Source organism: Crocodylus porosus, unplaced genomic scaffold (assembly GCF_001723895.1).
Source record: "Crocodylus porosus isolate Cpor-Errol unplaced genomic scaffold, CroPor_comp1, whole genome shotgun sequence".
Classification (NCBI taxonomy): Eukaryota; Metazoa; Chordata; order Crocodylia; family Crocodylidae; genus Crocodylus; species Crocodylus porosus.
In genome coordinates, this window is record NW_017728918.1 from 66474350 (window position 1) to 66487712 (window position 13363).

A 13363-nucleotide genomic window follows, 5' to 3' on the forward strand; every position below is an offset into this window, starting at 1 on the left:
GCCTGGGGCTGGGGCCTGACATTACTGAGGCATTTGAGGTTGCACTTGGCATATGATGGCAGCACCTACACGCACCAGGATGTACCTTACATTTGGTGACTTTACCATGCATATGAGGCATTAACTGGCATTAGATGGCATTACTGAGAGGCATTTGAAGATGCACTTGGAATATGATGGCAGCACCTGCACATGTCAGGCTGTACTTTACATATTATGACTATACCTGATGGGTGGGGATCCATATTGATACCACAGTATTATTACATAGTAATAAAATGGTGATTGTGAACTGGTGAGTTGTTTTTAACTTCACCTGTCTCTGCCAAACTAGTTTTCCTATGATTAAAATTAATTTTAGCTTTGTTAGCCACAGGGCCTACCATACACTCAAAAGAGGGTGAATCAGAGGAAATGAAAAATTGATCCTGAATGTCGAGTTTTCAAAGATAGTTGGACCACTGATTTTTTTTGCTATTGACCAAAATGGGAACATATTGTGTCTGATTTGCCAAGAGAAAGTAGCTGTCTGCAAGGAGTACAAAGTGAAGCGACATTATTCTACAAAACATGCCAAGAAATTTGACAACCGGGTGGGTCAGATTTGAATTGATCGGATGAACTTTCTAAAACAGAGCATGGATGGGCAACAGTCTTTTTTCAAAGCTGCAAGGCAGAATTCTGAGGCAGCAACCAAATCAGTTTCTTGATATCCGAGGCAATAGCTAAGACAGGGAAACTGCTGTCTGATGGAGAACTGTGAAAGATTGCTTGGGCATATTGACATCTGTGGTATTCCCTGACAAACAGTCAATGGTGGAGAAAATCAGCCTTTCACATCAGACAGCTGCTAGAAGGGTAGATGACAAGGCATCAAACATTGAAGGTTCACTGATGAAAAGACTCAGTGCCTGTCAGTTTTACAGCTTGGGGGTTGATGAAAGCACAGATGTGAGTGATACAGCTCAACTGGTAATCTTTGTATGAGGAGTAACCAAACAATTCCATGTTGTTGAGGAACTGCTCGACTTATGTCCAATGAAAGGAAAAATGACGGGACAGGACATTTTCAATTAAGTGAAACATGTCTTGTTGGAATTCAATCTTCCAGAGGACAAACTCTGTGGTCTAACAACTGATGGAGCCCCTGTGATGATAGGCAAGCACAATGGATTTGCCAGTTTACTGGTCAAGTCAATGCCTCAGGATGTCATCACACACCACTGCATCATTCACCAGGAACAACTGTGTGCAAAGGCCCTGGAGATGAAACACGTGATGGAAAAGTTTGTTTCTACAGTCAATTTCATAAGGTCAAAAGGGCTTAATCATAGACAGTTCCAAGCATTTCTTGCTGAGATAGGATCAGACCATGATGACATTATTTACTTCTGCCAAGTTCGTTGGCTCAGCAGGGCAGCCACACTTGCCAGATTCTGGTCACTGCTTGACGAAATTAAAACCTTCATGACAAACAAAGGAAAAGATGTCAGCTTCATGGACGATGATGCATGGCTGAATGACTTGGCATTCCTAGTTGATATCACCAAGTATCTTGCAGATTTGAATATAAAACTGCAAGGGAAGGATCAATTTGTCAGCAGACTGCATGAACACATCCAATCCTTCATTCATAAGCTGGAATTGTTTCAGAAACAGTTGAATAAAAAGAATGTCACCCATTTCACAATACTATTAGCAAGGTGGGCTGAGACTGTGAACCATGACAAGTATTCTGCACTGATCGGCCGTCTGCTGGATGAATTCAAACAAAGATTTGCAGATTTCAGGAAACACAGAGATGAGTTGAAGCTGTTTGCAAATCCATTTGGAACAGATGCCACCGATGCTCCTGACACATTCCAAATGGAGCTAACTGACATCCAAAATAACGGTGCCTTGAAGAGAGCTTTTGCAGAACATAACCTACTGACATTTTATAGTCAATATGTTACATGGCACTCTTTCCCAAATCTATAGAATCATGCACTTCAGTTCATTGCACTGTTTGGCAGCACATATTGCTGTAAATAGCTTTTCTCAAGAATGAAGAACATAAAAACAAAATCAAGATCACTTTTGACAGATGGACATCTATCTGGAATACTCCGCATTGCCACATCAAGCTTGCTGGCAGATATTGATAACTTGTGCAAGCAAAAACAAGGCCAGGTATCACAGTAAAGATATCAGTGTTCATTGTAGTTTTCAGAAAGTTAATAAGAGTAGACTTATAAACATTGTTGTTTTTACAATGTTTTTCTACACTTACCGTGTGGATTGGAGCATGCTTGTTTTCTTGAGACCTGACAATGGTTATATTGCCAACTGTCTCTTTTTTTGCCTGGATAGTTCCTGTTGTAACAGAATGTCCCCAGTTATGAACCTCACTGGATAACTGTGCTGTATGCTTGTTTAAGACTGAACAACATGCTCAAGAATAGAGCATGAACGATCTGGGCTGCAACATAAATTTGGAGTAAGTAAAAATCTTTGGATTGTGTCTGCTTCTGTTTCTCTTTGTGGGGGGTTGGGGGTTCAACTTGTTACTACTTGTTAAAGATGTGTTACTAACAAGATATTAATGCAATAAAAGTAAATCTTCTTGAAGATTATTCTCAAAAATGCCCATATTTTGTTGCTTTGATTAGTTTCCACTCTGGCTGGTATCTTTTCCACATTTGATCTGTCAACTTGCATTATGCTTCTTTCATTTGTTGAGAAGTGAGTAGAAGTGAAAGTGTGTATTTTAGTCAAGTGTTTGGTATTATTTCATTGTTGCTTTTAATTGTTTTTATTTTGGATTTTAAACCACATTTCCAGACCCATTTCATTGTCACTTCCTGCAACTTCATTGGTGTCAAAGATCATGTGACATCACTTCCTGATGTGATACCGCTTCCTGTGAGTTCTTTGAATATGGCTCGCCGGCCCACTAGGTGATAAAAAGTTCACGATCCGGCCCCACATTCAAAAAGGTTGGACACCCCTGCTTTAGGATATATTACAGAACCATTCCATTACCCTGTTTATCCAAGGAAACAGTTACCCCTGCACAGATGCAGACGACTGCTGGTATAGTTTTGCTCTGGGTTCTCTCGGGGGGGGGGGATTTTACATTGGATTGGGGAAAATGTATTTGATACTGGCGTTTATATTGTCTGTTCACTGCTTTCTGCACTGATTACACTGGTGTAAATGTGTTATCTGTGGAAGCTCCAGCCGTGCTCTCTGAAACACCTGGGCTTAAATGTATGGATATTGATTAAAAGAAGCTACTGCTCACTCATGCATGTAAATCAGACAAAAACCAGGTAAGGAAATCAGAAGCAGAATTCTCCTTACACTGATTTTAGTGTGACTTCACTATCATTATAGCAGAATTTGGCCTGAGATGTCTAATAATATGCACCTATAACTTTCAAGTCTCAACTGTAAAACACATATAATTTACAGATACACACATTTGGCACCTAAGTCTGTCATGCTTCTCAGTCTGTGAGTGCTCCCATTGAAATTAGTCAGGACAAGTATAGCCTGACATAGTAAGAATGGACAAGTAGCAAAATCTGGTCTTACAGGAACATGATCTTTACAGTTAGCTGTGTATGCTCATGTAATCTCTACTTTTATAACCTTCAGACTGTGACCTGGTTGTTACAATGACTGCCTGAATTTACAGACAGCCTACAGTAATTCTGATGCATTTAGTGGCTGCAGAACTTGAACTTTCAACATAGTTTACTCCTCCTCCGAGACAATGGTTCTTAACCTTTTTTGGTACCAGGACCATTTGTAAACATTGATGGCCAGTCCTGACCCAGTGCCTCTCACTCCTGACCCACTGCCCTGTCCCCCTCGCCCCCGTGTGTGGGTTGGGGGGAAGTATGTGTGAGGCAGAGGGCCCCAACAAGCCCCTTGCAGGCTGGAGCTCTGCTAGTCCAGAGTTTCCCACATTTTCCTCCTTTAAAGGACAATCTATTTATAGTTTCTTGATTTGCTTTTAAAGTTTGTTCCCAACCCTTTCATATAGTCTACTGGGTTGCTGCCCCTGGGTTCAGAAACACTGCTCTAACAAAAAGGAGTCCATGCTCTACTGTGAAGACTTATGCAACCTCGGAGGGACAGCTTATTTCAGGCATGACTCATGTCCTTTTCCCTGAGGAGCTCTGCTTCCAGGAGTGCAGAAGGCCACCCTGGGCCATTTGAAGCGCTGTCCTTTCAGGGTTTATTTCCACCCCTGCAAGTCCCCGAGAGCAGGCTAGACCCGGGTCGTGTGGCTGGGAAGGTTCAGCTGTGAGCAGGGCCCTGAGCAGTCTCACTAGACCAGCAGTCATCAGCATCCATGCAGGGGTAACCATTCCCTTGAAGAAACAGGGTAATGGACTAGTTCTGTAACAGATCCTAAAGGAAGTAGCTACTCAGTGTCATTTACTGCCTCCAGATCCTGGTATAATTAATGTACATGGGCAGACACTGCCAATACAAGCTGCACCAATGTAAATCGGAGTAGATGCAGCCCTCCCTTCCCGGGCTCCCTCGTGTGCCCCGGCCCTGGCTGGCAGGTGACAGTGTGGGGATCTCGCGAGCTGTCCCCCTGCTCAGGCCCGGCACCGCGCAAAACCACTCCCGCCCCCGCCCTTCCGAGCCTGCAAGTCGAAGGTGTCCCGCACGCAGAAACGTCACTGCCGCGCCCGGCCAATCAGCGCCGGGGTGGGCGTGTCCCGGATTCCAGTCCGCTCCGTCACCTCCCCCCGCGAAGCCGGAAGTGATGAGGCGGCCTGGAGCCGCGGGAGGGCGCAGGATGCTCAACGTCCCAGTGTCGGCCTTCCCCGCCCCCGGCTCTCAGCAGCGGGCGGCGAGGGGCGGGCGCACCAAGGTACCACGCTCAGGGCTGGCGGGCGGCCGAGGGGAGGCAGGACAGGTGCCCGGCCGGCCGGCCCCGCCGGTGACAAAGGAAACCCGGCGAGTGGGAGGGGCCAGCAGCGGACTCCTCCCCCGGGCCTGAGCCTGTGGGGGGAGGGGCTGCGGGGCACGGCCCGGGCGTTGGTGACACTCCCGGCTGTGGAGAGGCTGTGCTGATGGTTTTGGTCCGGGTGGTTTTGTCGGACCCATTTGTAGACATCGATGGTCCCCCTTTTCCCCCGGCCTTGGCAGAGCTGGAGTAGGGGAGGCTGCCCATTGCACTGCAGGCAGCCCCCGTGCAAGAGCCTGCTAAAGCCTCTTGGTGGGAGGATCTCTGCTAGGTGACTTGTGGTGGTGGAGGGTTGCTTCCAGGCCCTCTCTCTAGCTTGCTCCTTCAGCCTTTTGGCTACCAGCAAGTGAGACTAGGGCACATCTTAATTCCAAGGTCTCTGGGTTTAGGGCTTGTATGTAAGATGCCTGTCATGGATTTGGGAATACAGGCCGGCTTTGGACTAACACCACAATTGTTTCCTCAAAACAGCCTTAAGTCAAGACATTGTAACTCTGAATTAACTTTTTGGGTAGGAAACAATGTTTTAAATGGGGGTTTGGTTCCTGAACCAAGGCCCAATACCCTGTTTTCACCAAAAATAACCCGGAACTTTGTACTCAATCTATGATAGATGAGTAATATAGAGCTACATTAATGTATTTCTATTATAAATAGCAAACATACTGATTTGGAAGGATTTCTTTGAGGTGACATTGCTGGACTTTTTGAAGGGCTCTTTTTGTACTTTTCTCAGGAGTCTTGGCTGCAGGTTTTTCTGGAGTCTTGTTTGGTTTCTTAAAGAAAGTGTCCAAGGAAGTGTGGACAGATGTTCTCCAGGGAGATGGGTGATGCAGTGAACTTGTTCACTGGTGTGGTGTTGCATTGGATCAAACATAACAAAGTTGAAACTGATGTCAGAAAGTTGAAATAGGGTGTCAGTTTAGAAATGTTGTAAATTCAAAAGGTTGTAACTCGAAAAGGTTGTAAGTCAAGGACTGCCTGTATCTGAAGCCCCAGGCTGAAGAGTGGGGGAGGAAGGAGACTTGTCAGTGGTAGTGCCACATGGACTTCATAGAATCATAGAAGTAGGGTTGGAAGGGACCTTGTAGATCTTCAAGTCTGACCCCCTGCCTGGGGAGGAGAAAAAATTGGGCTCAAATTATCCCAGCTAGGTAGGCATCAAGCCTCCTCTTAAAGACCCCTAGGGTAGGAGCCAGCGCCACTTCCCTTGGAAGTTGGTTCCAGATCCTAGCCGCCCTGACTGTGAAGTAGTTCTTACAGATGACTAATCTAAACCTACTCTCCAACAACTTGTGGCCATTATTCCTTGTTATGCCAGGGGCGCGAGGGGAAACAAGGTCTCTCCCAAACCTTTCTGGTTCCCCCTAGTGAGTTTATAGACTGTCACCAGGTGCCCCCTCAGCCTTTTCTTGTGAAGGCTGAACAGGTTCAGGACCCAGAGTCTCCTGTTGTAGGGTCTGCCCTGCTGTCCCCGGATCATGTGGGTGGCCCTCCTCTGGACCCTCTCAATGTTGTCCAATCCCTCCTGAAGGGCGCACAGAACTGGACACAGTACTCCAGCTGCGGCCTGACCAATGTTGCATAGAGGGGGAGGATCACCTCCTTGGTCCTGCTAGAGATGCACCTCTAGATGCATGACAAGGTGCGGTTAGCCCTGCCAACCGTGACCTCGCATTGTCGTCTCATGTTCATCTTATAATGACTCCAAGATCCCTTTCTGCTTCCGTGTTTTCAAGAATTGTGTTTCCCATCTTATAAGTGTGCTGCTGGTTACTACTGCCCAAGTGCATCACCCTGCACTTGTCAGTATTGAAACGCATCCTGTTTTTGCTAGCCCACCCCTGTAACCTATCCAAGTCTTGCTGCAGTCTTTCCCTCCCTACTAGCATGCTTACCTCACCCCAAATTTTGGTATCATCAGCGAATTTAAACAGGGTGCTTTTAACCCTGTTGTCCAAATCACTGATAAAGAGATTGAACAGCATGGGCCCAAGAACTGAGCCCTGGGGGACTCTGCTGCCCACTTCTCCCAAGGTCGAATATGACCCATCCACCACCATCACTTGCATGATTGAGCTGTGCTCAGTCTAGGGGATTCAGAACAGATTTGGCTGATTTGGTCTAAGATAATTTTTTTAAAAAAAGAAGAGGGTAAAACTAACTAGTCTCATGGACGGTGTAAACCTAGCTTGTGTTCCCTGTTCACGGGTCCCCAGTGCAACACTAGGTGAGCTCTGCTTTCTGATGATAGGAAGAGCCAACACTGAAGGATTGAAAAGTAACTTCACTGTGAACACTCAGCCACCACAAACCGGCTGGACTCTGGTGACTTTGCTGACATCTGCTCAAAACCCAAAAAGTCAGAAGAATCATGAGACCCCACTTCTGCAGTCTGTATTCATACTGAAAATCAAGACCAAGTGAGCTGTTTCTCTTTCAGATGCTTCTGTGTCTAAAAACAAGCAGCATCCTGATGTAGCAGGATGAAATGTCCATCTCCCATGGAGGTTTTACACTTGCGGTTGGAAAAAATAATTGATTCTTTTTCTTCCCGCCCTTGTATACTGTGGTTCTCCCTGCCAAACACTTGAATGAGCATGGGCACTTTCTCAGTACTTTTGAAAAAGTCTCAGTTTATTTAAGTGAGCGGTGTCAAAAGATACCTGACCAGTAGGCTGCATCTGGCTCGCAGACTCCCAGAGGGGCTGGTCCGTGGCTGAATTGCAGTGTGTGAAGCCCTGTTTGGGATGTGTCGTTGGTGAGTGAGAGCTGTCTCTTTCTCTGTTTTCTCCTCTGCTGTGCACTCGTGTGTTAGCATCTATTATGCTACAACCAGGAATTGGAAATATGGCAAGAGAGCTAAACCTGGTAAGCACAAGTGGCTATTGAAATTAGAGACCTGTGGACCATAAGTGGTACCTAGGTATATTTTTTGTCTGTGTGATATCTTTCTTTCCAATCTTGGTGAAACAACTGTTTGGATATTGTTTAAAAATTTAGACTAGTTTCACCTTTGGCATAAGTGGCTTTAATCCCATTTGAGTGTGGAATTGTTCAAATTGACATTGAAATCTGTTTTTGCTGCACACATTGCAGAGGTTTCCTTTATTCTCCAGGCAGAAGTTAACCCTCAAGGCTTCCTGACATTGCTTGCCCTTTTGCTGAACATGGGTCCAGATGTGGCTCCCAAGGAGTCCCCACAGTGTAGATCCAGGCCAGCAGGCCAAGGGAGAGTGACACCCCTGATTCAACTGATAGACCTGGTCCTGCATAACATTAAATATGTAATATTTCCTGCGTGACACTTTCTAGTTCTGGCTGTTTCTCTGATTCTCTTCTGTGTGTTCATATGCTCACATCCATTGTGTTATAACCAAGAATTGGAACTATGCTAAGAGAGCTAAACCTAGCAGACAGAGGTGACTACTGAAGTTGGACATCTGTGAACCTCAAGTGGTGCCTAAGTACCTTTCATGTTTTTAGCTACTAGGTGTTCAGTAAATTTGAAGGATTGTTCCTAATAAAGGAACAATCCTTCATTTACATTCTCCCTTATTTACATTCTTGATTGCCTCCTTTCTGTGACTGGCCAGCCTTAATATTTTGTAGCTGCTCCTCTGTCTCCCAGTGAGCAGGGAAGTGACACTGAAGACTCCTACAGTGAAGGTAGTGGGGTACATTTCTGGAAGCTCAGGGTGTGGAGCCTGGGCGTGAAAGAAACTTTCCTAAGTGGGTTTACTGCTGTCCATAGAGTTCTAAATAGCAGCAGGAAAAGCAAACAAGATTGTTTTTGCTCTCTCCCAAGTTATTGCTGGTTTTGGTGTTTTTTAAATTGCATTTAGATGTACACATCTTCCTCTAGCAACAGCCAAATTTAGTATACCTGCTACTTTTTAGGTACCTTTGAAACCAGGCAGAAGTCTTATGGATTGGATTCGACTAACTAAAAGTGGAAAAGACTTGACTGGTTTGAAAGGAAGAGTAATTGAAGTGACTGAAGAAGAACTTGCTAAACATAACAAAACAGATGATTGCTGGATCTGTATAAGAGGTGAGTCATTTGTAGGCTATCTGTATACTTTTTTTTTCTGCGTCATCTCTTTCTTTCCAAACTTGGTAAATCAATTGTTTGGCTATTGTTTACTAGTTTAAATTAATGTCACCTTTGGCAGAAATGGCCATAGTCCCATTTAAGTTGAAGGTGGAGCTGTTCAAATTGTCACTGAAATCTGTTTTTTCTTACACACATAACAGGGGTTTCCTTTATTCCCCTGCTACTCCATAATTCATTATAGGTTTTTCTGCAATAGAAGGTTTTGAGAGTTGCAGGCATGTTAAACTTCCACATGTCAACTCTTGCTTACAAATTGCATATCGTAGAAGTTCATTTTGGCATTTTCAGTACCAAGCTGTGCTTCCTTAGGAGCTGATCTTCATTGTGTAGCTGAGTTGCCTGGAGAAGGTATACCAGAAAACAATGGTAGCAGAATTCCATGCGCTTATGAAGACATATAGTTTACTTTGCACTGGATGGAGTGTAATTAGGCACATTTCTTGCTTAGCTTCCAACTCAGTCAACTTGGCCTGTGTGGTGGAATGGGACAGTAGCCTGGCCCAAACACCCATTCTTCATACCCACCTAAGACAAACTAATTCCTTTTCCCTTTCCTTTTCCCCTTTCTTTGCATTTTGGAGGGTTGGGATGCAAATTTGTCTTTATCTCCTTGGTGGGTGTCCTGCAGGAGGAAGTCTGTTCTGTTTTAAGTCACCCATATAGAGGTGAGCCTATTCTGCACATTTTGTAAATTTAAAGTAATTGAACATAGCACCCTGAATAATAAGATTCTGCCAAAAACAAGATCAGTGATTTGGCAAAGGTCAGAATACTCAGGTAAGTAGATGCTTTTTTCCTGTTTTGTAGGGAACAGAAATTCCTGTCAGGTAACACTGTCTCTATTTGCCTTTACTACTATAGGCTTTAATTTCTATGCGTCTGTTGTTCTCTGTTGAGAGTAAGCATAAGTAAAGATACATTACACTGAATAAAGAAAACATGTCATAATGCAGCTGCTGCCTATATTTAACATAGGAGACATCTCTAGTAACTAAGCTGATTTTTTTGGCTTCTTACTCTTTCTTGGATCAAATGTAGTTTTTTAATGCATAGTAATTGAAACAAATATACATTGTTTGAACTAAGAGCTTTTGATAAAAGCAGTTTATCTGGATCTTTGGTTTTTAGTGAAAATAATTTTTAAATTGTTTATACATTGCTACTTTGGGGGGAAAAAAAACATAAAGTACACCTTTCAAACCATACTGCTAATAATTATTTGTAAACTTCAGTCTTCAGGCATGTATCAGACAGCAGCATCTTTATTGTACCACATCTTTTGCTTCCTCTGGTAGGAGTGAATGAAAACATCATTGCACTTTTCCAAAAAGAAGGAAAAATGCTTTGTGCCAGTAGCAATTTCTTTGACTATTTGTGGGAGTTCATTGCAGTTCCTGGCTGCAGTTGGGTTACATTGTGAATAATGGGGGTTGATGGAGACAAAAATACCATTTAGAAGTGAATCTGGAACTTTAGAACAGTGACCGCTCCACAATCGCTAGTTTTGTATGTGGTGGCAGAGCTGTAGTAGTAGCTTTGTATAGTGGTTAGCATGGTGATATGTTTCATATTTCACTCTTTTCCAAAGAGAAGAAAAGTTCTTTCTGCATTCAATTAAAAACAGATGTATAATCTTTCTTTCTTATTGTCCTGACAATGTCCTCCCTCCCACCGCCTGCTTTTTCCTTTTTTCAAGATATTCATTTTTATAGAAATCGGTTATTGAACATCCATATTCCAATGAATTGTGTGTTGTTTCTGCTGACTTTCCTTTTAACAGTTTCAAGAATTGGAGGAGGAGTTGCTCCTAGGGAGGATGTGTCAGGTGTAACTGTTATTTCAGCTTTGCATCAGTAGTGATGCCTGAAGGAAATAGGGGTAGAGGGCCAATAGTTTTGCCACACTTGTATCCATTCAGAATAGTTACAAAGTGGTTTGGAAGTTTGAATTGTATATACGTGTAGGTTGTGAGACTGTCATGTAAATTATTTGTGAAGAAATGTGAACTTTAGTATAGTTTTAGTTGGCACTTAAACTGGGCAGAAACTGGTGAGATGTACAAGATGGAACAAAAAGGCAGGGATGGAAGGGTGGGAGATGTTGCTTTGGGAGACTTGCCAAATCCTATATCTAAAGTTGGTGTTACAGAGGCTGGACTTCATGGCCTATATGGTCCCTTCCAGTCCTGTATTCTTATGTGTCTGGCTAATTATGGTGTCCTACCACTTTGGATTTCAACTAAGTGATTTTCTCATCATGCGTAGTAATCACTGCTGCACACAAGGTGGCATAGCTAACACATCCATGAGAATAAGCTGTCTACTATTGTATGCCAAAGTGGTCTGTCTCATTGAAGGCTGGCCTATTTGTTGTGTCATGACAGAGAGCCTAGGCCTGTCAGGGGCTACCAGTCCCCTTCAGAGGGACAACGGGTGTCTTAACAGGAATGGGAATGAAGGTTGAAGTTAACAGCCAGGGTGCCAGAGGAGGACACTGAACACAGAGCTTGGGACAGCACCCACTACTCTTCAGAGCTATCTGAGAAGCCGCTGAACACTTCTCAGTGAAACTGCTTGGAGACATGCACAGATAAAGGAAAGGAAGACAGACCTGCAAGCATGTGGGTGTCTTCCAGCCAGCATCACTGTTCTCTTATAGAAATAGTAACATGGGCATGTATATTAAATACTTCTACTTTTTTATATCTTGTTCCATCCAAAGATTGCATCTTATTTATGTGGCATTTTTGTAAAATACATACGCTTATTTTCCAGAGTTCTGCAAAAAAAAGTTAAGTGACTTGCCTATGATTTGAATTAGTTATAGGTAGCTTTGGGAGTAAGATCTGTCTGTTGTTTCAGTCCTGGGCTTTAATATATCAATTATGCTCTGAACTATCATTTTCATTCAAAATGTGCCAAAATATACATATTCTACAGGTGCTTTTCTGCTAAAAAGTCATTTTAAGAGAGATGAAAGTTTGGGAAAGCTTTAATCTTTCAGGTGTGAATATTGGTTGTAGATCTGAGACAGCATTGTTCAATTTGAGGACAAAGAATGGAGGGAACCTTAAGTGTGGCCTGTACTTGAACAACATGGGTTTCAAAAGAGGGGTGTTTGGAAACTTAACTTTTATTGAGGACTGCTGGATTGATTTCCTCCCCCTCTCCCCACCCCCTCTTTTGGAGACCATCTGTATGTCATTTAATTGATCAGCAGTATTGGGTGTTCATGATCTCTGAAAATCAGCCCTGGGTTAAAGTTATACTTCTTAGTACTATCTGGTGAAAAACTGTTTCAGGTCAAGAGAATTTAAAAATTCTTTGCGTATCACACACATGTTCACCGTGTAGGATCTTTGGGTCTCTATGTTTGTGAGACTTTTTAAATCTGAAAAAGGTGGGTCAGAGATGGTTTCCTCTGAAACCCTGACCCTTGCCTCAGTGAATGCATCTCATGCAGGACTGATTATATTGCTGTAAATAGATATAAATCCATTGTATTAATATATTTAAAATTTTGGCTAGTAAACATCACATAAGTTCTTTATTAAAATAATATTAAACTCGCAAATTGAAGTAATTGTAAGTCTGGATATACCAAGCTTATGTCTGCACATGGATTATGATAGCTGTTACTTGTTTGGAGGCTGTTTATTCTTCTCAAGAGCCTCACTTCACTGACTGCATAGCAGAGAATGGTTAAATAAGGCTGGGTTTTGGAGAGTCATCAGTAATAGTTCAGCTGTGGTGAGATGAAAAAGGAAGTGCCAATGGAAGGAGAACCCAAGGAAGCTGTTCTTAGAGGGAACAAAGAACATCAAAGTAGAACTTGTTTAATGAAGAAAGGATACATGTAACCTTCTGAGAGAGCATGGGTTTGTATTTGTGGGTTAGAAAAAATCCAGTGTAATCATAGGGCCACCTAGACACATGCCAGATGCCTGTTACATGCTAATTAGCATGCGTTGGAGCAGACTTAGTTAATCGAGTCTGCTGGAGTGTGTTTATTAGCGCTGCAGCAGCCTTGGTGTCACATGTATTCAGCATCCCTGTGTTTCAAAATGGCAGTGACAGCACTTTAACTAAAGTTTGTTGAACGAGCTCCCAAAAGCTGCTTTAATTAAAGCATCCCCCTTTCCTCCCACCCCAGAGCGCATGTAAAGATGCCCATTGTTCTAAAAGATAAGCCTATAGGGGGTCATTATTTGAGTCAATTTAAAATCTTGGTCCTGTACCGTGGTAGTTCCCGACCTTTTTTTCCCACAACCT

The 13363-nt window shown here is 43.3% G+C and overlaps 1 protein-coding gene across 1 annotated transcript in view; it reads left to right on the top strand.

Moving 5' to 3' along the window:
- The first annotated feature begins 4757 nt into the window (after window positions 1–4757).
- LOC109312124 (cytochrome b5 reductase 4) overlaps window positions 4758–13363 on the top strand; it is an 84954-nt gene continuing 76348 nt past the window's right edge. The window contains exons 1-2 of the mRNA XM_019538169.1: window positions 4758–4879; window positions 8876–9029. Coding sequence (XP_019393714.1) covers window positions 4772–4879; window positions 8876–9029 — 262 coding nt within the window. The 5' untranslated portion in view covers window positions 4758–4771. The remainder of the gene's footprint in view (window positions 4880–8875; window positions 9030–13363) is intronic.